The 21,870-nt window shown below is 47.5% G+C and overlaps 9 protein-coding genes across 9 annotated transcripts; 7 read left to right on the forward strand and 2 right to left on the reverse strand.

The window, feature by feature from the left end:
• Positions 1-6: 6 nt before the first annotated feature.
• On the reverse strand, positions 7-1,915 carry LY89DRAFT_686423 (uncharacterized protein). Its single transcript, XM_018215283.1, has 4 exons — positions 1,617-1,915; positions 811-1,520; positions 673-756; positions 7-624 (listed from the first exon to the last, which is right to left on the reverse strand). Exons 2-4 carry the CDS (start codon positions 1,452-1,454, stop codon positions 354-356), a joined length of 999 nt encoding a protein of 332 aa, XP_018069120.1. The 5' UTR covers positions 1,455-1,520; positions 1,617-1,915; the 3' UTR covers positions 7-353.
• A 120-nt stretch (positions 1,916-2,035) lies between these two features.
• On the forward strand, positions 2,036-3,112 carry LY89DRAFT_720241 (uncharacterized protein). The gene is made up of 2 exons (XM_018218552.1): positions 2,036-2,380; positions 2,432-3,112. Exons 1-2 carry the CDS (start codon positions 2,312-2,314, stop codon positions 2,852-2,854), a joined length of 492 nt encoding a protein of 163 aa, XP_018069121.1. The 5' UTR covers positions 2,036-2,311; the 3' UTR covers positions 2,855-3,112.
• A 968-nt stretch (positions 3,113-4,080) lies between these two features.
• Positions 4,081-5,461, forward strand: LY89DRAFT_735841 (WD40 repeat-like protein; the record flags this gene model as incomplete). Its single annotated transcript, XM_018220050.1, has 5 exons — positions 4,081-4,460; positions 4,531-4,893; positions 4,956-5,185; positions 5,239-5,354; positions 5,429-5,461. 5 exons carry the CDS (start codon positions 4,081-4,083, stop codon positions 5,459-5,461), a joined length of 1,122 nt encoding a protein of 373 aa, XP_018069122.1.
• Positions 5,462-6,649: 1,188 nt separating this feature from the next.
• On the forward strand, positions 6,650-7,952 carry LY89DRAFT_122074 (uncharacterized protein). The gene has a single exon (XM_018205149.1). It carries the CDS (start codon positions 6,788-6,790, stop codon positions 7,661-7,663), a length of 876 nt encoding a protein of 291 aa, XP_018069123.1. The 5' UTR covers positions 6,650-6,787; the 3' UTR covers positions 7,664-7,952.
• A 940-nt stretch (positions 7,953-8,892) lies between these two features.
• Positions 8,893-11,259, forward strand: LY89DRAFT_122019 (uncharacterized protein). Its single transcript, XM_018205147.1, has 2 exons — positions 8,893-9,269; positions 9,510-11,259. Exons 1-2 carry the CDS (start codon positions 9,126-9,128, stop codon positions 11,046-11,048), a joined length of 1,683 nt encoding a protein of 560 aa, XP_018069124.1. The 5' UTR covers positions 8,893-9,125; the 3' UTR covers positions 11,049-11,259.
• LY89DRAFT_735844 (uncharacterized protein) lies at positions 11,094-12,661 on the forward strand (the record flags this gene model as incomplete). Its single annotated transcript, XM_018220051.1, has 2 exons — positions 11,094-12,519; positions 12,570-12,661. 2 exons carry the CDS (start codon positions 11,094-11,096, stop codon positions 12,659-12,661), a joined length of 1,518 nt encoding a protein of 505 aa, XP_018069125.1.
• A 2,494-nt stretch (positions 12,662-15,155) lies between these two features.
• LY89DRAFT_122084 (uncharacterized protein) lies at positions 15,156-16,588 on the reverse strand. Its single transcript, XM_018205150.1, has 4 exons — positions 16,412-16,588; positions 16,266-16,365; positions 16,072-16,218; positions 15,156-16,014 (listed from the first exon to the last, which is right to left on the reverse strand). Exons 1-4 carry the CDS (start codon positions 16,434-16,436, stop codon positions 15,222-15,224), a joined length of 1,065 nt encoding a protein of 354 aa, XP_018069126.1. The 5' UTR covers positions 16,437-16,588; the 3' UTR covers positions 15,156-15,221.
• Positions 16,589-17,553: 965 nt separating this feature from the next.
• On the forward strand, positions 17,554-20,185 carry LY89DRAFT_649295 (kinesin-domain-containing protein). The gene is made up of 4 exons (XM_018212050.1): positions 17,554-17,687; positions 17,738-17,932; positions 17,983-18,627; positions 18,703-20,185. The coding sequence occupies exons 1-4, from the start codon at positions 17,675-17,677 to the stop codon at positions 20,082-20,084; spliced, it is 2,235 nt and encodes a 744-aa protein (XP_018069127.1). The 5' UTR covers positions 17,554-17,674; the 3' UTR covers positions 20,085-20,185.
• A 1,283-nt stretch (positions 20,186-21,468) lies between these two features.
• LY89DRAFT_686428 (uncharacterized protein) lies at positions 21,469-21,831 on the forward strand. Its single transcript, XM_018215284.1, has one exon. It carries the CDS (start codon positions 21,476-21,478, stop codon positions 21,791-21,793), a length of 318 nt encoding a protein of 105 aa, XP_018069128.1. The 5' UTR covers positions 21,469-21,475; the 3' UTR covers positions 21,794-21,831.
• Positions 21,832-21,870: the final 39 nt, after the last annotated feature.

The raw sequence follows: 21,870 nt of genomic DNA on the forward strand, positions 1-21,870 counted from the left end.
TAGGGGAATTTACTTCGATTGATCAGGTATCACACCAATTGGTGCCATTGCGTTGTTCGTTCTTGTATCTCAAAAGGAGGTAGTAGTATATGTACATGGAAATAACCCTCAAAGATGATGCACAGATGGGAATCATGGGTGAATGAAATCAGTTGCAAATCCTCGCTTAGCCTTTATCTTTCCCCTGAATGCACTCTCCCTTTTCATTGACCAAACCCGCTACTCTATCACCCGAGATCGTTTTCGTACTCATACACCATGTTCCAGTCGATCCTATCCATCACCATCTTTGCCATTGAGCCAATGTCAGCAGTATCAAAATGTCCTTTTCAGTGTCGGAGATCTTTGAGGGATTACTTCTGTCCACGATACAGAGCCCAAACAACGATGACCATAACCAAAGCTGCAGTGAAGGAGACCACTGGTTTCCCAATCGTTGCCAACCACGGAACCGCTGTTTCGAAGAAGAAGCAGACGGCATCCGTAATCACATCAATGCCAAGATAGGTGATCTCGACAGCGATAGTGACGACACCAGGAGCGTACGAGAGATTGACATGCTCTGGTTCAATCCACTTCAAGAACAAAGCAGCGACTCCAAGACCCAGACAGATGAGGCGCAGACTGTATCAACAATCAGCAGAGAACGAGTGGTATCCAGGGAAGACTTGCCATTGCTTCTTGAAGTGTTCGAGATTGCTCCATTCTCCACGGAAGGCATGAACGACGAAACATGCAGCCCAGAAGGCAATCATGCTAAGAAGTGTCAGCTCGATCTCTATCATTGATATTGTTTCTGGTATCACTTACCTCCAATTGAGAGCACGCAATGCACGCTCTGGCAGACCAAGGAACAACCCATTTGACTTGTTCTTAGCGAGATCAGCGTTGTATTGCGGGTCAGACAAGTAGACGACGACAATAGAGAAGACCATGCAGAGGATATTAGCATGGAGAAAGTATTTCATGCCACGTCCAGGCTGAGGCCAAGCATGGGCAACATTGCGGGCGCCATGGCCAACTTCTAGGTCATTAGTGTTGTTCAAAGGTGCGCCTGCTGGAGCATTGAGCTGATCTCCTTGGTTGTCTCCTTCTTGCGCTCCCGCTTGCTCTCCTTGAGGGCCGTCCGCGGCAGGGAGATTGTTTTCAGCTCCACCGGGCTCAGCGTTGTTGTTCGGCAAATTTGCATCTGCTGTAGAGTTGGGTTGACCGCCTTGGTTGGTAGCATTCTCGTCGACTTCTGGATTACCAGCTGGAGCATTGTCATCCGCAGAGTCAATGTCCTCAGCTCCCGCTGCAACATTCCCATTGTTTTCTCCATCACCACCGAAGGCATCCTGAATAGCTTGGACAGTGATGTCAATATCGTCTGCAACCATGTCACCAGTCGTGCCAGTAACAGGATAGTCGCTCAAGGGAATGTCCTCGAAATCAGTTGCTCCGTTGTCCGACATGATTCTGGACTTTCAAGAGCTTTTGGATGGTTTTCTTGAGTTGAATGAGAATTTAAGGTATATTTACTGTAGAATTGTAAGCCTGTGTCATAGGAAGAGTTCGCAGATGGTATTCTGAAGCTATTTTGAGGATATAAAGAAGATGAGATGGGGATTTCTTACATTCTGACACACCAGCGAGTGTGGGAGCTCTGCAAGCTTGATTCCGTGTATCCTACTTGTAGTAGGTATCTAAGACAGGTCCTAGAGGTCCTCGAAGCCAAAAGATGGGATGAATTGATGGTGCTCGATGTGGAGAGCGATGATTATCGATGAGAGTAATCGTCAAGAAGGAAAGACGACGAGGAACGCTCCTCATCGCCATAACTCACTCGCCGCGATGCCATGGTGAGGGAGAAAAGGGAGGGCATTTGGGGCAGTTTCTGTCGTGAGAAAATGTGGTGTAGAATCTTGGTTTGAAAAGAGGGCGTTGATGATGATGGGTGTTGAAGTAGTCGAGATGAGGCGTTCGCACGGACCAGCTCATGGGTTGGCCAATCAATGTTCTTGATAAGGAGAAACAGTCAGGCTTTAGTTGTTGACCGATGGTTTGATTTTTGCCTTGTGGGAGTCTATAAAGAGCGAGAAGGCTCCTCAGTTTCTTCGTCTCTCATCATGTCCAGAAATCAATCTCGTCCGTCAATACGTTTGGGAGACAATTCCAGATCTGAAGACCGAAGAGATCATTGAATGTGGTCCAGAGCAATAGCTTCACTTACACCTTCTCCTTTTTGAAAGCTGATTTTCGTGCTCTTCTTGGACTTGCAGCCTCATCGACTTCAATCTGAGATTGAAAACACTGTTTTCATCTTCTCTAAATGGATTTCGGATTCGCAACAATATCGCTGGTCGTGCAAACTGTGTTGGCTGTGACAGAACACAGAAAGGTACGTCCATGTTCCAAACAGTTCACTTACACAGAACTTGACATTCAACAGCTTCTTGAGAATAGAAACCACTTTCTCGACTACTCTTTACCAACAAGACAAACAGCCATAAGCCATCCAGTATCAACAGACATCGGCATCTTGTGCTCGACCTGCATCTCGAGTGGTCTTCTCACTTCCATATATCAACGTGGAAGAAGTGGAAAACTTCAGACTCCCCTATTTCTAGCGACAATTGTTGGAAGCTTTGCATCATGGGGAATGATAGGGGTACCAGTAGACATTTTAGCCCTCACTGTGTTTGAATGGATGGTCACCTTAGTATTACTCGTTAGCAGATATTGTGAACACATTCTGCTAAGCGACCTCGAAGCTGGAGATGCTGCATTTGGCTTAGAGAGGGTCCAGAAAGTGTTTGGCATGCATGATCGAGAGAAGAAAAGTTTTAGTGGCCGTGATTTGGACGAATACTGAGGGGACTGCTCGCAGGTTGCCTTCCATGTTCACTGGTTATTTTCGAATCTGGTTGTTTCGGCAGCCCGTTTGGTCGAGGATTTGAGAATATGGAAATTTTGCTGGAATGGAGAAGAATGTTTTCAAGTGTTGGATTGGGCAGTGCTGCTTTTCTTGTTTGGATGTTGGGAAGTTGAGCTGGACTTTATTGGAAATATTCACGGAAAATCTCGACTCTCGTTTTGGAACCATCGAACCAGAATTATATAATGTACGGATTTGCTTAGAGATATGTTTTGACTTCTCCTCTACATCGTCCTGTTCATTGACTGAAAGATATCCACCCTTGCGACTAATGCGACGACGCCTTGTGGTGGCCTTTTGCAGCAAATGAGCACCATGCAGCATCCTGAGTCCAGAACGTCTTCAAGACCTGGTATCTTTAAATTCTAGAATGATAAATTGACTGCTGAAAGACTTCTGACTACAACTCCAAAGATTGGTTTGAAAATTAGATTTCTTGAGGTACGAGTTGTGTTGAAAGCAAGACTTCAACCACGGACATTTCCGCAGAGAACTTCAATTGAAATACGCATCGTTGTATGACAAGCAAGGGAGCGAACATAACATATGGCATGACGCATTTATCGAGGTACGTTGCCTGGTTGGAAAATTGCTTTCAAGAATATTGCAGCTGGCTTCCAATTAATTCTCAAAGGCGACTTCAAACATGAACGATGAATCGACAGTGTGCTTTGGCTCATGTTTGCAGTACTCCTTCACAAAGATGCAGGGCAACTGCCTAGATCTACTTGATATGTTTAGACAATGGTGCCGTAACGTTGCAGCAATGATTGAAATCTTCTTGCTGTTGGTTGAGGAAGGGAGGGGAAAGCTCGGAATCCCAAGCTCGCTTGATGCCGAGGGTCAACTCCACATGTCTCAGATAAAATGCCGGCGTCTACAGCGAGGACACGACCTCTTACCCCACGATCCCATACCGTACCAGCAAAAGAAAGAAAGAAAGAAAGTGCAAACAACGATTGTTTTCCAATTGGCGGACAACGATGATCGTACCTGACATCTTTGATCTATACGACGCTATGTTCTGCGCCGCAAGGCTGCTTCGCTTGATGCCTTGAAGATCTCGCCCCCAATTGGATGACGCGTGCCAGAGAATATCTGTTGCGTTGCTTTATATTCTTCATTGTTTCTTCTCTGCTCATACAATTCCACTTCCTGCGAAAATGGCAACTGATGGATTTTCCTCCCTTGCATCAACAGTCGTCAGCTCACAAGGTGGTGTGGTGACTTGTATGAAAGCGACGGCCAAGAATGTTTTTCTTGGGTTGGACAATGGAACAGTCAGTATTCTGGATGCGGACGGAAGGAGCGAAAAGAATTTGAAAGCGGGTCAGAAGGGGGTTTGGTGTTTGGATGTCTGGGAAGATGAAACGGTCGAGGAATGGATTGTAGTTGGTGGGGTGGACCTGCTGGGTGTTTGGAGCTTGAGATCGTTGTGGGTACCTTTCTTTTCCATATTGGCCGGACATTCAAATTGTGCTCCGGTGATGTGGGAACGTGGCCTTGATGCCTCCGCAATGGGTGTAGCATCACCAGACTATGAGTCGAGAGAACTCCTCTGGAGGATCTTGACCCCCAAACAACATTGGATGATAGTTGACAGATATTTGCAGGGAGAAGAAAGCAGACCTGGTAGGTCACACATCGACGGTTCGGTGTGTCAAAACTTTGTCGAGCACAACTCTCATCTCCAGCTCTCGAGACTCAACTCTGCGAGTCTGGGATATTGAGACTGCAACATGTACAGCAGTACTGGAAGGACATTCGCTTTGTGTTAGAAGTCTAGCTGTGTGCGGAGACATTGTTGCCTCCGTCAGTTACGATCATGACGGTAGAGTGTGGAACTTGCAGAGTAACAAGTGCACACATGTACTCAAAGGACACGAGAGCCAGGTTTACGCTGTAGACTTCGATGGAAAGGTAATCGTAACTGGTGGCTTGGACCATACAGCAAGAGTTTGGTATCCTGATTCTGGGTAAGTGGATGTTTCTACTTTGCTATACCTGATCTGAAGACTCACTGATGACGGATTTCTAGTTCATGTCTTGCGGTGTTGCGAGTTGACGCAGGATTGGTTTCACACCTTCAACTGCTGCCAAATGTAATTCTGGGTGGAGATAACACTGGGACGATGCACATGTGGTCGTTGGAAGATTATAGTAAGGTCCACACCGTGAAGGCACACGATAATTCCGTTACATCGATGCGATGCACTGGCTCAAACATTGTTACTGGAGGATCAGATGGAAAAGTCAAACTTTGGAATTGTAAGCCATCTCCAGAATTTGTATCGAAATGAGAGGACTGATGACTGTGCCAGTGAGCACTGGAACCTTGTTACAAGAGCTCGCAACTTCGGAAGCAGTATGGAAGGTTACTATCACAAACCAACACACTATTGCTGTGTTTTCCAGAAGTAATGAGGTGGTCTTGGAGGTAAGCATAAACTCAAAAGGAATGTGGAATGGAAGGATGCTCCTTGTTGCTGACAAGAATCACGTTATGCATAGATCTGGGCCGCAGTTGCCTCGACCACCGAGTAAACCTAAGCATGACTGTGGAACACAAGCCTGCTACTTCCTTTGGACACTTCGTCTTGCTGTTGGATGGAATGTACCAGGACTTCAGCGTCAATGAGATTCCTCTGAAGGGATGTCTGGGTGCCTCACAAGTACATGGAAGATTCCACACAGGAAATGTGGAGCACTGCGAAACAACGAAATTTCGGCAAGATCGTGAAAAACATCCAGAAGAAGTACGAGGCTCATCGGTCTTCAGTTACCTTCTAATACGCATGATCCAAGTCTCTTAATTAAGGTCATTTCCGACTTGAAAGCCGCAATATGAGTGACGAGCCACACTCACACCCTTCGTTCCCTCGGGATATTTCATGAGTGTGGCTAATGCTGATAATCAGGAGGAATTTGAGGCTCTTACATGTGAGAGTGAATGAGTGCTTAGCCACTCCTGATCACCGCAGCAAAGAAACGAACGATCTCCTCGCTCCTGACTCAGAATGTTTCGGCTGATTAAGTATTTTGATAACTTTTGGTGCTCGGGATGCGCCAAGGGGTCTACATGCGACTCATCATTCTCCAGATCAGTACGTTCAGACAGCCCAAAAAGGAAATGTCGTCTCATCATCATCCCCTGTGCAAATCAGGAGCATTCCCGCAAGTAAAAAAAGCTTCTGGAGATCGTTCGGTGTAGCGTCTGTTGTCGTTCTAGTCCGAGCTATTCGTCTCGGTTGAACGCCTCCCCTTTTGGACTCGAGTGCCTATTTTGCCCATGTCAAAATCATCACCAACGACAACAACATCAGCAACATCAGCAACATCTTTCATAATCGCAATGCGCACGCAGCAGGAAGTTATACGAAGATCCATTCTCATCTCCGCTATCTGGCCGAGCCCGCGCTGGTTACCAATTCCCACAGATCGCGCGCGCATGGACAATCTGTTTGCTCGTCTAAGTTGCACAGCCCCCAAGGATCACAATCCTTCGTCAATTGCCCATAGCCTCCGCAGCACTGGCACAAGTACAGTCAAGCGACATTCCAGAGCCACACTACCAAGTCCAGGCGAAGTACTGTAACCCTGGGATGTTGGAAGCATGTTATTTGATGTCCGAATTTTGTTTCAACGCACTATTGCGGCCGAACTATTTGTTATTGCTTGCTGTCGGCTTCCCGTAGTGGCGGGATTAAGCTTGGCTTTTTGGTAGGACCATACGATCGTGCAGAGAACAAAAACCTCCGCACCTCCACTTCTTCATTCTTCTTACATCTATGCGGCTCAACATCCAGCCATACATACAAACTTGCTGTTGCACTTGATTCAGACATTCAAGTGTCACAGTACTACCACACGATGGCGAACTGGGAACCTCAGCATCCTCCTCGAACGTCGTCACGATTCCCCGCCCCAGGAATCTTCGTAAATGTCGAATTTGGTGTCTCATTTCGGGATAGACCTCACACGGCTTCGATGAACTACACATCGAGACGGATGCAAGAAAGACTAAACAGACAGCGGCGAGAACAGGATGAACTTCTACTACAAGAAAGAAATCATCGCCACCCGTTTGAGCAGCCTCTCTGGTCTGGGCCACATCCTTCTACGCTAACACCCGGGACGGGTGATGAGGGATACCGTCGTAATCGACAGCAACAGCGACAGCAGCAGCAAAGATCTTTAGGTGTAAGGACGCGGGAGCAGCATGAGAGAGGTTCTTCAGCACCACCATCCTTATCCGAAAGACCTCAGATGCCCACCAGTCCTGTCAGCCCGATCATGTCGATACAGCACACCTCAAGTATGCCTTTAGATGGATACGAAAGGCCCCTTCCACCTCTTCCATCACAATACCGTCTCGGCGAAGATAGTTTACCTTGGTCTACAGAGCCTTGGTATCGTCCTGCAAGTCCAGATTATGTCCCACCACCGGCGACGGTTGGAATCGAGCGTGAAAACTGGAGAGGTGAGGATCCGCAACGGGTCAGAGAACTGGAGGATTTGCATCTAGCAATGTTGTCGGTGGATAGTCTTCCTCATGATGGATGGGAAGCATGGACGTGGGAAAGTGTTGGAGAGATGCCGAGAGGACCAAGGAGTTTAGGATGGGCTGTCAGTTCAAATGATACGCCGGAGGGGAACGTTCGATCACCAATATCACCACCACCGCCCTATGTTGTCAGTCAATGGGAGTCATCGTGGGGATGGAATCGACCAAGAAGTTCGGGATGATGAATCGGTGATGGGATTTCGAATGCATTATTACACCACACTCGCTAGCTATTACCTCTCGAGCATGTCACAGGCCGATAAGATGAAGGATATGGAGCAATGGGAGCTTTACGATCTACGGCTCTAGGATGGCATTTAACAGGCAAGAAGGGAGTCTCTCTCGCCTAGAATTGGAATGGTGGTCAAGAAAAGCATATTGACACAATCACCAAACCTGGACACACAACGCTCGTTCAAAGCAATCCTCTATACAGCATCACCGATATCTTGATCTGGGCCTTGGACAGAATTCTCCACTATGAGGAGCTTGCCCTTAGTGTCTAGATTCCCCCACTCTCTTCGGATTCTCGGAATCCTTCACGCCTCTGTGGAAATTTGACAGGGTCGGGCCTCTGGGTGGGACAGTTGTCACGAATAATGGGACAAACATGGTGGGGCTCCAATAATGCTAGATCTACAATGCAACTACTATAATCAACAATAGCATCCCACATCGTCTCAAGTCTTGTATGAAATAATCCACACTCTCCCGTGCGTGCCTCGGATAGCCTTTCCTCAGCTCTCTTCACAGGGGGCAATCAGACGGGGAAGATCGTCGCTAGGGTCCAGATCAAAACCGACAAGCTTTTTAGCACCGCTCTAAACGGCTCAAAGTGTACTAGCTCATCTAAAAATAACCTTCCTGCAGAAAATCGCCAAAAGTCAATTGCTATCAGAAAAACAATCTCCGCAATCCTAACAAAAATTCGTGACATGGTGGCGAGAGTTCCCTGCATTGCTCATTTCGCTCCATCCCTCACGAACCGCCGTTGGAATCCTGAAATTGGGTCCTTGGTACGGGATCGAAGCCTCTTCTTGGGCGCAATGGGAAATTTGAAAGAGGCTGCGCAAACAAACCTGGGGCCCGGGATCTCGAATTGGGATGGAAATGCCCTGGCGTACAGTACGGGGGGGTGTTCGAAACATGTGAATGTTTCCGCCTCTCTGCAGGCTTAGAACTCGAAACTCGAAACACAAAACACAAAACACAAAACAGAGAATCGGGAGCAAGACCTCCTGAAGCGTAGCACTCGGCTATCTGACAGTGCGCCCGAAACGGGGTGAGAAATGTCACGTTGCACGGCTGTGGCGCTCTTGCTCACGGCCGATTGTCAGACAAGGCTGTTGCTGATTGGCGATTGTTTACTGATACGCGGGTGGACTGTGTGTTGGCTCGACGGTGAGGCTGTGAATATGCAAGTGCATAGCCTCAAATTTCTTGCTTGTGATGATGGATGGGGATTATCACCTCCTTACAGAGCTACGAGACCGAGCCGTGCCGGGTGTGCGTTTGCATGTTTTCTGACAGAGTGCTTATGATATCGTGAAGTTATTTTCGTTCTGAGATCTGCATAGAGTACAGGACGTGAGCTAGCCTTGTCGAGGTGTGATTGCGAGCTCAAGAGCGGGAGGAAGAGCAGCTATGTCTGGAGCCGCGGAAGGGATTGCCGGCCTGGCTTTGAGTGCCGTCAGCGTTGCGGCCCTATTTACGACTTGTATTGAGTGTTTTGATATTGTGGTTGCGGGGAAGAACTTCAGTGAGGACTATGAACAGCTCTGTACTCTGGTAAGTACCTCCTGCCTGTGAATAATAGTTGTGGTGGTCTCATTGATATCTATCGGGACCTGGAAGCTATGCAGCATGCTTTAAATTATGCCAAGTACAGTTGTAGCTGCTGCCCATTGAGGATATCGCTTTCCACCCGCTGTGAGACATTCTTCCTCAAAGATAGACAGGCATTTGTGATAGGCCTAGTCGGCTGACACATACCTTCTATTTCCGTGTAATCGCAACTGACTCTCGAAGTTTTCCTTACAGCGAGTTCGATTCGGCCTTTGGGGCGAATCAGTCGGCTTGATTCCAAGTCCTCACGATGGTCGAAAAGTGCGCTACAACAAGAACCTCGATCGATCCGACATCAGACCAGGACTTGATAGAACCCTCCACAACATAAAGTCACTGCTGGATCAAGCGAGTCAGGTTGATGATAGATACGGGAACAAGAGCCCACCACCAGGCTGGGACTTATCGACGTCTCGGGGCCTCAATGTCTTCAAAACATCCTTTGAGAGATTCAAGACCAACATCAAGAGGCATCAGAAGAAAACATCTGCTTGGAAGGTTACGAGATGGGCCATCCATGATGCCGACAAGTTCGAAGCCTTGATCAATCGTCTGAAAGACTTTGTCGATGGCCTAGAAAGCATCACTAAGTCCTTGGGATTACTCGAAGAACAACATACCAGACTACAACAAGAGATCGAAAGTATTTCGGACACGGAAAGTCTTCGATTGCTTCGAGATGCGTCCTCCAGATATGGTTCATCTCATCACGATGTGTCAGACACTGCGAGTCGCCGATTGATCACTGTTGCAGAGTCTATAATCGAGAGAAGGACTCTGCAGTCTGGTACGGGTGGAGGTGGTACAGCGGAGTCGTTTATCACAGCTAGGAGTGGACTTTCTACGGTAATAGACAGTTCGAGTAGCCTAGGTCCTGTTCCCGGTGCCTGGCCACAGCTCACCAGTGCAATCTCCTCGTACCCGAAGCTCTCGTCGTCTAGGCAGCTGAGTAAGTACAACGAGGGTGGTGGAGAATCTTGTAAACATGGGATATGGGGCGAACCCTTTTGCCCCAGATGCCTGCCGACGGGCAAGTCTTACCCCTCAGATACTACACAACTACCTAGCAGTGGCCCCCCAACGAACATCGTCACTGGCACGATCCCTGCTGCCGGGACCAGCGTCGTTGCTTCATCGACGACAACGGAATCTGTGGCTCTTGTCTACATATCCTCTCAGTTACCACAGAATCAACGTCTATTGGGTCAATTGCTGGCACGCGCCAAACCACGCCAACCTCAGAGCTTTGCTGCAGGAGATTCGGACCATGGCAAGAAACTTGCTACTTTGAAAGCGGAAGATGAGGATCGTTGGGTCAAACAATCAGTGAAATACCTAACGCAAGCTTCCAGCGGTTCATCTGCTGCGAAAAGAATGTTCTTCGAGCTTCGGCATATCAAGGAAGGGAAGGTGCCATTCGTCAGTGCCGTACCTGTTGGAGACAGCTTGACTAGAGTACTGGCAAGTATTGAAGGTCCACCAGAAACACCCTATGAAGGAGGCATATTCTGGATAATTATCAGTTTTCCGGACAATGATCCGCATAGACCTCCCATTATGAGGTTCCACACGAAGATATACCATCCCAACATATCACCACAAGGACATATCTGTGCAGACTACAGCGCAAAATGGAATGCAGTCTTGTCCGGAGACAACATGAATAATTCCGTCAAAGACCCACAAGCAATGTGGTACCAACCAAAGAAGAACCATGTGTAATGGACCTTGGGCGCATTGCTTACCGCCATCTGTGCACTACTCGCTATGCCAGATGTTGATGATCCCCTGGTGCCAGAAATCGCGCAGAAATATATAGAAGACTATGAAGGATATGTCAAGAACGCGAAGTCATATACGGAACGCTTTGCCACAGCTATCCGGCCACCGGATGACGACCTCTTTTTCCCAGAGAAAGAAGAATTCGATCAAAGTCCAGCGCCTCCGAGAACAATCACAAGCTCTCCAAACACGTCGGCGGCATCCTATATCGGCTCAATGGATACCGCCTCAGAAACAGCATTTACTTCTCCAGGTGCAAGCCTAACATCAGATCAAACTATCTCGGCGATACCTACCATAAATCCGTTGATTGAGCACATTTCTGAGCCCTCAGTCTCACGAAAATGGTCTCTTTTTAAACCTAAATCGGATGTAGATCATGTGAGAAGTAACGATGATTTGGTGGCATTGGTACGGAAAACTCGACTCCGGATGGGATCGCAACTCCCTCTAGCCAATGAACCAACAGAATTGGACATTGAGTTTGCACTCCTTGAGAAAGCTTTGCAATTCCTCGCAGCTTCGAATACCCATAGCGGTAGTGATCAATCCTTGAGAGCTTGTTATAGCAGCCTCCGACGACACTGCATAGATCATTTTCACACTTGTCTGAAAGTACGACCAGTGAATATCCAAAAACACAACTATAAGTGCGCGAGGCTCTTCGAGTTGTCCGTGGACTCCGCCTTGTTCGAGTCATGGAACTTCACCAGAGCCGTCGAGGATGTCCGGGACGTGCTCTCAACCATTGCTAGCAGGGTTGATACTGATTTCCAGTTGAATGAAATAGCACTTTGGTGTTCTGAGAAAACGGACGGGTTCCCAGCTTGTCTCGTATATCATCACTTGGTAGAGTACGCTCTGAATCGTGGTCTACACTTGCATGGCGCTAGGCTTCTCGAGGTGCCCTCGGTGTTAAAGTTTTTGCGCCCTCGAAGCACATTGTATACTGAAAGAAGACCAGAGATTGCTTCGGCCGAGGACGAAGAATCAATGCTGTGGTGTATGTGGTGTGGTAGCTTGGATTTCCAACGCTTCATTCCTGAAGTGGTACAACCGGGTACCAATGCCACCTATGTCGCAGGCCGAAACGATCTTTCTAGAAGGTGTGATGATGCTGAAGTGCAATTCAATTACAACAGCGGATGGCATACCCGGGGGTTTGGTCTCAGCGTCGCACACCCTGACATAGACTCCGTCACCAGTGATGTTAAATCGATTGAAGCAGTAACTCTTCAGCGAGATATATGGATTCAAAAGTACCGGCTTCTGCTTCGATATACTTCACCCAATCTGCAGCCACTGGAAATAGTCTTCATCTTCTCTGATATCGAGACAGCGGAGATGTGGCTTTCCACTATGGAACTGTTTCAGGGTATTTTGCGTGCACGTGAGAAGTGTCTTCTGAGAGGTTAGTCTTCCCGATCCTCGTTCATCTATCGCAATTGATGACAAGTGTAGCACCTATCGATGCCCACTATTCTCCTACACTTTCAGTGGTAGATCCAGAAGAAGTGAAGACAGTGACGACGACGTATAAACTATTTAGTTGATTATATTATACCAAGATACATGTCTTGTTCGGAGCGGCTTTGGAGATCAGATTCGCTCACCTTTGTTTCCACTTGCAAGAAAGATTTGTCTCGAATTGAGGTTTGTGAACATCTAACAAGTCTCGTCACTGCGATTTGCATGTTTCTAGTCAATAATATGCGTACATTGAATTTCCAACACATAAAACGCATGTCTTGGTGAAATCTCCAAAGAAACTAGAAGCATCAATATGTGCATTGAAGCCGTGAACCTCGGCAATCGAGCTTCCTCTCCCTGCTCAACAAATTTACCTCAGGTAATAGTTTGCCTAGTCCATAAACATGATTGTCCTTCCTTTTCTAAAACTCCTTCCGTGTCTGAAAGTCCCTCCGTTGCTAAAGGTCCCTCGGTTTCCAAAGGATCCTCCTTTTCTAAGAATCCCTCTTTTTCTAAAAGTCCCTCCTTCTTTAAGAGTCCTTCCTTTCTAAAAGTCCGTCCTTTTTTAAGTGTCCCTCCTTTCCTGAAAGTCCCTCCTGTCTAAGTGTCCCTCCGTTTCTCAGAGTCTTCTCTTTTATAAGACTCCCTCCTTTTCTGAAAGTCTGTCTGTTTCTAAAAGCCTCTCCTTTTCTAAGAGATCATGATCTCTTCATGATGCACTCTGGCCCGACCCAGGATCGCTAGACAATACCTGTAATTTCGCGATACCATTGCTTCGGAATCTCCTTGAAGTTTCAGGACATTCATGAGCACTATCTTTCGTTGGACTCGCCTTTGCCAATGGCAATTCTTCGAGAGGAAGGAACTTGATGGGGAAATCAGTGCCATGTCAGGTAGAATAGACATACCCGAGATTTGCAAGAATTCGATTCTGCAGGGTAGCTCTATATCGACACCAGCGCGGACAGCGCGAATCGCGCGGATTGCACACAATGCGCTGATAGTGCAAATCGCCCGAAATGCGAGGGTAGTTCCTACTACGAAAAGGGTTTATAAGGTCTTGCAGAAGTTTCGGTCTACCAACTCATATACTTTACTATCGTCGATTAGTATGTGGTGTAAGGAAAGCAAAGCATTTCCCTGCATTTCCAGCTTTACAGCCTGAATGTAGAAAGTAAGGTTGCCCGCACTATAGGTACATATGATTGCTCCATGACTCTCACAGTGACGTATATTGTCGTTTACTGGATCAGACGACCATACAATCATCCTTCAACAAATGTCCTAGGACTAGTAGAGTGCCAATGAATGTGGAAGTTGGTCTGAAAGTGGCCACGCTTCTGTACACACTCGAAATTCACCTCTCTTTTTCGCCTTTCTTCATCGAGACTAGGCCAACCAAAATCAATGCCCTAAAGTTTCCATACTTTTGACTGCTACCTCAAACAAGTGAGAGCGGATTCCTTAGATCAGACACAGACTCAGCTGTGAGCGAGAGATCTAAGGCTCTGATATACTTTCAATCTCTGAGCCTATAAGATTTCTTTCCACTGAAAGCAAGTTCTCCGTCCACTAAGAATGCTTGTACCACTTCTTCGCATTTTGGGTCAGGCTAGGCTTTAGGGTGCTGCGCTACCGAAAACATTGTAGGAGTAGTCTATTCACTTTCACACCTTCAGCTTTTCGAACATTATACTTAAACAGTACGCTTCAAATCTCTCGTATGCATCTCTCTACTTCAGACCCAATCAAAGCAGCACTATCCAACATAATCTCGATAGTGTCAACAAGCAAACAATAAGTCCTCCTCGACCACATTCAACTCTAAAAATGGCACTCTTCCCAGCAGCTATCGCTCAAACAACCACTGCGGTAGCCCAGACCGCATCACAAAGCGCAGTACCGACCTGCATCCCATCATCAGAGGACAAACTCTAAGCCGAACAACGCGTCATCATAACTGTCTTCGGGGTCTTCCTTCTGTTCTATATATGGACTGCTGTGGTGATCGTGTCAGTGTACTCCTGCTTCAATAGGCAGGTACGCAAATGGGTTTCAGTATACGCTCCTGAGAAAGACGTTGAGCTGTACATGGATTCTTTGCGAGGTCATATACTATTTTGAGCTGGAGAACTTTGAGGGTCATGAGCTTGGCTGCGACTGCTAGACTCATGCCATTGGGGTACAGGCGTTGAAGGAGGCGTGCTTTCAAGAATGGGCCCATGTACATAGAAATAGAAAGTATGTCGGTCTCAAAATATCTCGTGTAAATTTGATGCTGTAATCCGAAGAGTCCAATTCTGCCCCCGCTTGTCTACCAAGCTTCGAAAAGACAATTCACTTAAGAGTTAAATGAATACGCCATCATGACTCACACATCGTGACACTGTGCAACCAAGACGTAGATTTGATGTTATCCTTCAAATCAATGGAACCTTTGAGACTCAAGTGCTGGAAGCTCACTATTCATTACAATGGTTCAAATATCTATATCTTCCTCCATTCGCTGTGACCATACCGAGACGCACCTTCTCATACACCAGTTTGACAGAAAAGAAAGCAAACACAACCAATAATCCAACCTGCTCCCAGCAATTCTCTCTGTGCACAAGCTGCGCATGCCTGCAAGTTACCTGGTCTTGTTTACCTCGAGGTAGAGGTAGATCCAACGACGCCGTTACCCACACCATGTCCTTTCTCTACCTCGGTCGCAACGTCGTCTCTCCTACCTTCGTCATGCGTTTCCCAGAACTTCTGATTCATGTTCCGTCCTCGAAGCATACCCACAAGATCAAACGGATCGAACATCGTAACAATGAAGTTTCTGTTATCTTGATATCCAGGACCCTTGATCTCCGTGACTCCACCTTCAGCGAGATATATCTTATTGTCTCTCGGCAAGAAGCGCATCGGATGGTGGAAGTTCATCAAGAAAGAGTTGATAATCATGAGTGTGGCTTCGAACACGATGAAGAACCACTCATATCGAATGACAGGCGATAGCGACCCCGGATCGATGTTCCCCTTGAAGTTCAGACTGGCGATGGAGAAGTACTCGTAAGTGCGATAGATTGTTCGAGCGCCAATCAGGGCCGAGGAGCAGTATAGTGTGATCAGTACGGCGTTCAAGTTGAGTGGAAGTTGACCGGCCCTCTTGCATTTGAGATGAAAGTATGCAGCCAGTAAGACAAAACAAGCTAAAACTCCGAGTTGAAGGCATAGAGCAGCTTTGAGTAGCGACTTTCCTATGTTTTGTTTCGATTGTGGTAGGCTAGTGTTGGCCACGTAGGCGGCACCATTTCCATTGAGAGCTTCGACCACGGCCGAGAGCCCACCGAAGGTAGTGAGGATTCGTCCGGGGTGTATGGGTGAGTGGTAGGGAACGTAGTACAAGATGCGAGAGAGTATGAAGTAGTTTTGGAGTTCGTACACGGGCCTGTTAGGAATTAAGTCAGTGACTAACTGAGTTTGATGGAGGTGTGGCTTGACTGACGGTGCACAATAGATGAAGACCTGGCTCGAGATGTAGATGTCGATGTTAGAGTAATTGAAAGCCCCGACTTCTCTGAGAATATATCCAACTACAAAGATGAGGGCAGCCCACGGAAAGAGTCCGCTGACTCGCCAGCATTTGTAATGTCTGTTCTTGTCAAATCAGATACTTCTTGTACATGAACGGGTACTTACACGCATTGCCAGGTGTGCAGAATGCCAGATACTAGAAAAAAGAATGCCCAGACTACAGGCCCTGCTTTGCTGGGAGCGTAATACCACAGACTTCCGTCAACTTAACGGCGTCAGTCAGAATTTGCGTGGTGAAGGGGCTTGTCTACCGTATTGACCATTCTCCCCTCCCATTGTTTCGCAGGCTCAATCTTCGCTCGTGTAAAATGGTTTCTGGCAAGGCTGTTGATAGTGATACTCTGTGAAGGCTATGCAAGGTGCGCCGTACTTGATTGGATAAGAGAAATTTGATCTGTACTCAGAAGAAAGCTGGGGATAAAAGACAATGAAAGCAAGGATGCAAGCTGATATTATACTCAAGGCAAGAGTGAATGTCCAAATTGAACATGATTGCAGATAACATGCGGTATTATATGACCTCTCGAATCAGGGTCTCAATGCAGAAGCATTCTGCGAGTGGCTTGGAATGCCGTGTTGAATGCGAAGATGCCTGTCAATTGTATTGATATTATTGGACGCCATGTCTCGTCCCGCTAATCTCGAGTCAACCATGATGGAAAACAATCGTGAGCTTAAAATGACGACCCATGAAATGTGGAAGAAACAGTTCTGCCTAGCAGTGCCTTGCACCACTTGGAAGATGCGTTGGCTTGGCTTTCATACTGAGGGTTTTTCGTGATTGAGATGTCAAAGGTTGTTTGACCCATGGCTGTGGAGGCGGTGTTGATCTCGTGCATGTCAGAAGTCTATCGTCGGGCGCCGATCGTGGGTGATACTGGGCGATGGCTTCGTATGTGCTAAGTGCGCTCGCATTTGAGTGAGGACTGTAAGACGGGAAGATCGTAGAGCCGAAAAAGGGAGCTCATCTCGTGGCAGATCATTCACGTGATAGCCACACGCTTACTGACTGGGCAGTATGAAGTTGTGGACCTGACCAGAGAGAGTATGAAGAAGCAATCCACCCGGCAAATGATCGAGACCGCAAGTAGGAATTGTACTTGGATAGGCTCTTGATCTATGCGGATAAACTATAATCATTGACGTCCTCATTGATAACCGTTCTTTGGGAAAACAATATCCGAGACTTCTCATAAAGAAACTCACACTCGTATGAAGATTGAATTCAAGAACTTAGCATGTGTGCGATTTGGTTTGGTGTTCAAGCAGATAGAAGGAAGCTATCTCAATCAAGTCAAGTATCGGGGATCACGTGCACTCGTTGCCCAGCCAGCAAACCTTGCTTGCATCAACACCGCCGCCAAAGTGACTTCGGTCCAAATCTTTACACATCGCGACAACGAAAAACCAAAAGCAAGTCAGGCAGGGTGCAAGTGACTCTTGCGAAGTTAGGAACTTGGAGTTTGTGTTTCTTTGGTTCCTTTTCATTATTTACTACCCTCAATTGGCCCATCATGTCTGTCAGAGGTAGGTCGCGCTCCCAACCTCGAGATACTTCTAGCTAACTTATCCTTTAGTGGTGGCACGAATTCGGCCTCTATTGGACAAGGAGCTCGATAAGGATACGATTGTACGCGCAGAAAATGGACCGGATGGGAAGCTCAATATCGTTCGCATACCAAATCCAAAGAAAGAAGAGGAGGAATTTAGCTTTACTTTCAATGGCGTTTATGACATGGAGACCACACAAGAGGAGCTTTTCACCAACGAAGGTATCTACATCCCATGAGGCTAGGTCGGGAGTTTCCCTAATGCCTTATAGTTGCGCCGCATATAAAATCACTTTTCGCCGGCCTGGATGTTATGATTTTTGCATACGGCGTTACGGGAACCGGGAAGACACATACCATGCGGGGAGGCATGAAGCTTTTCGACAGAGGAATTATTCCGCGAATGCTCAGCAATATATACCGACGTGGGAAGAAAGTGAGCAAAGATTCGGGAGGAGAAACAACTGTCAATGTGACGATGTCCTATTACGAAATCTATAACGACAAAGTTTACGACCTCTTCGAACCGCCCGAGCAACGATCGTTAGCAGGTCTACCATTACGGGAGAACGCTGGAAAGACCGTGGTTGTTGGCTTGTCAGAGAGGGCTTGCAATGACTTGAAGGACTTTGAAGCTCTATACATCGAAGCAAACAACAACAGAAGCACAGCTGGAACGAAGCTCAATGCGCAAAGCAGTCGAAGTCATGCTATTCTTATGGTCAAAGTTACCCAAACCAATGGAGACGAGCAATTGATCAGTACAGCATCAGCGATTGATCTAGCTGGTTCCGAGGATAATCGACGTACAGATAATAACAAGGAGCGCTTGGTCGAGTCAGCCAGCATCAATAAGAGTTTGTTTGTGCTTAGTTCTTGCATCGATGCTATTGGACGTGGAGACAAGAGAATACCATGTAAGTATCTCCATGGTGAATTGGGCACCTGATTATTGTCAAAGATCTGACGGGATAATTACTGACTGTAATCAGACCGAGAAAGCAAAATGACGAGAATCCTTAGCCTTGGTCAAAACAATGGCATTACTATCATGATCCTCAATCTGGCTCCGCTTAGATCATATCACCTCGACACACTTTCCAGTCTTAACGTGAGTTCAAGAGCGAAGCGAATTGAGGTCCGAGAAATCGAAAATGAGGTGGTTTTCACCCAGCCGCCCAGAAAAACCGCTCCTCTCACAGGACAATCCATCCAACGTCAACCATTGAGGCCATTGGCGAATGCGCACAACACCCATGTCAATGCCGGGGCTCAGAAGGGAGACAAGCCAGCTAAGGCGTTCTCCGTATATACTGACAAGAGCAAACCTTCGGTTTCGAGATCATCCACACAGCCAGTTCGAAGGGCAAATTCCACCAGCAAGAGAACATCGGATTCTGCAGGCAATACTAGACCAGCTAAGATGGCAAGACATAATCTGACAGGAGTGAGATCTTCAACGGAGATGTCTTCATCAAAGATCGAGGAGTTGATTGAGCGAAAGGTACAGGAAGCACTTGCGAACCGTGCTCTGGAGCAGCCAGCACCCAGTGCCTCTAACGAGATCAGCGAAGCAGTTCAAAGACGCCTCGAAGCTCTAGAAAAGCGCATTGAGAGTGGTGAAGCTGAGGATGATACCAGAGCTGAAGGACTTCGTTTCTTGCTGATGGCAAAGCAACATAAAGAACGCGGAGAAGATGTGTCTGCACTGAAGATGTACGAATTGGCAGTTCCATATTTTCCAGGTCAGGAGAGACTGCAAAAGAAGATCGATGTCCTGAAGGCAAAGATTGCTGCGAAAAGAGAGGGCACATTGAAGGTGTCTATTCCTTCGGAGACGGTGGTGAAGAGAACACTGGCTACAGCACCCATTGCTCAACTTCCATCACCTGTGGATTCTCTCGAGAATATCATAGAAGAGCTCGAACAAAGACCGCTTGCGAAAGTCCGCAAGGTCAGAACCAGTGCTCAGTCGGATGCAGACTTCAACGGCTCGGCGATCATCCAAGCAGATGAATACGATGAAGACGATAGTTTCTCCTACAAGACGTCTAAGTCTAAGAAACCCAAGTCCAAGTCCGCAAAATCGGCACTGCGTATCTTTGCAGACGAGGCCGAGGGTGATGCTCCAAGACCAATGACACCTAAGACGAGACAGCTGTTGGATATTGTCAATTCACGGAACGTTGCAATGATTACGGGTCTCAAGGGCGTAGGCAAAAAGAAGGCAAACGACCTGGTCGAATTCTTGGAGCTTCGGAACGAGGATGAAGGCGGCAATATTAAGACCCTTCAGCAATTGGAGGCTGTTCCTGGTTTGGGAAAGGCCACTGTGGAGAAGGCGTACAAAGGAATATCTGCATTGCTTGTATGAATATGGGATTATGGCGTTGCATTGTTTGGAGTCATGGTTGTTGGGTATACCTTACACTGAGGGAGTTTGGAGTATACATGTAGATCATCATTTGACCATAGCATTGATTCTTTCGTCCACACGTCCGAGTCTGAAGCTCGATCCGATGAAAGTCTGTGGCCATTACACAGGCTGAATGCCTCGGACAAAGTTGTCCCTTTACTCTCTCCAGATACGGATATTCGATTCTTCCATACGGTCCGTGACATATTCCGATGAAACTGTTATGATGCTTGGCTACGCGGTGGTAGTCCACTCAAACAATTCTCGCCACCCGGTCCTATGAAGCCTGGCTCAATCTACCTCAGCTTTCATGTACTCCGCCGCAATCAATATATGTACGCAAGCATGAGTATCACTGATACATCATACTTTTAGCAGATCTCCTCGTCACTAAGGCATCGATTCGATCAAGTGAGGAAGAAGCAAATGCCGTATTTTCTATATTTGGCCTCAGGTACACCACAGCATCACAAGCCACGAGTACCAAACCATCCACTTATCCATCCTATCGCTTCCCTTCCTGCACCTCATCGACGCCAGCCGTCAAAATTTGGGCTGGGCCGATGATCACTTCCCCTCCCCGACTAAATTCGCCCCTTTTCAATCACGTGATGCTACTTAGTTCGTTCCAGCCCATGAGATCGACAGTCCATCATTTCACAGTGACGTTCAAGCCACATCTAACGTTCAGCCCGTTTGTTCATGTCCGTCCCTTTCAGCTACCAGTAATCCACTCTAGATGGACAGACAAGCTTTCTTCAAACGCAAGGTTGCGGTCGAGAAAATGGCTCATGGCTGACGGGTAGTCCGAACACTTAACCCGAATCCAACGAAACTGCTCGTGTCTCGACGGGAATCACGATCGTTGCTACCTCAGTCATGAGTTGATGAACAGAAATAGCCTGGTGACCCCATCCAATGTGGTTTTGGATATGGGTTGTCGATCCCCCGCTCCCCTGTACCGTCCTCTTCCATCATCGCTTGTAGATCCAACCCACATGGAAAATCCCAATTCCCAAAGAGAAAAATCCGCTGTGTCACTCGTTATCGGTGTCGACGATCTCTGGCTGCAAGAGGGACTGTTGTGGCTCCTCTCTCATGTGTGGCTGCAAGTCCATCCAATCCCTATCCCAACCTATTTCTGACTCAATGGTACAGCAGGATGATCGACCATGGCCCAGTCTCGCCAGCCCGGCGTCTCCCAGAGCACCGTCTCTCGTCTTTCACCGCCACATCTCGCACGTGGAAGCTCCAATGTGGATGTCTCGCTGCTTCAACGACTGCAGCAGTAGTCCAGCCCCCCGTCCCCTCCCCTCCCCTCCCCTCCCCTCCCTTCCCACCAGCCTCACATGAGCAGCAGCAGCAGCAGCAGCAGCAGCGGGGTCGGCAGCGGATGCACTGCAACTCTGCAATGCGATGTGCTGGCAGGCACGTACGTCGTGCCCTCTCACGAATCAGAGCCCGCAACGGCATGCCATCCATGTGCAGCTGGAAAGGGATCAACCCGTCTGTTCCTGACAGCTGTGTGTTGGTCCCGTGGTACCGTCCCCGTGTTCACACCTACCCTCTCCTATCCTGCATCTTATCTCCCACCTATCGATCGAGTACGATCTCTCTCTCTCTCTCTCTCTCTTGAAGCATCGGCCGGAAAAATGAATACGCTGTAGAACAAAAAGGCAGCAGCGCTTGCTGTAGCGAGACATAGCTCTCTCGTAACAAAAAAAACACGCACACGATCCCCACA

Source organism: Mollisia scopiformis, assembly GCF_001500285.1.
Source record: "Mollisia scopiformis unplaced genomic scaffold LY89scaffold_16, whole genome shotgun sequence".
NCBI classification, from domain to species: domain Eukaryota; kingdom Fungi; phylum Ascomycota; class Leotiomycetes; order Helotiales; family Mollisiaceae; genus Mollisia; species Mollisia scopiformis.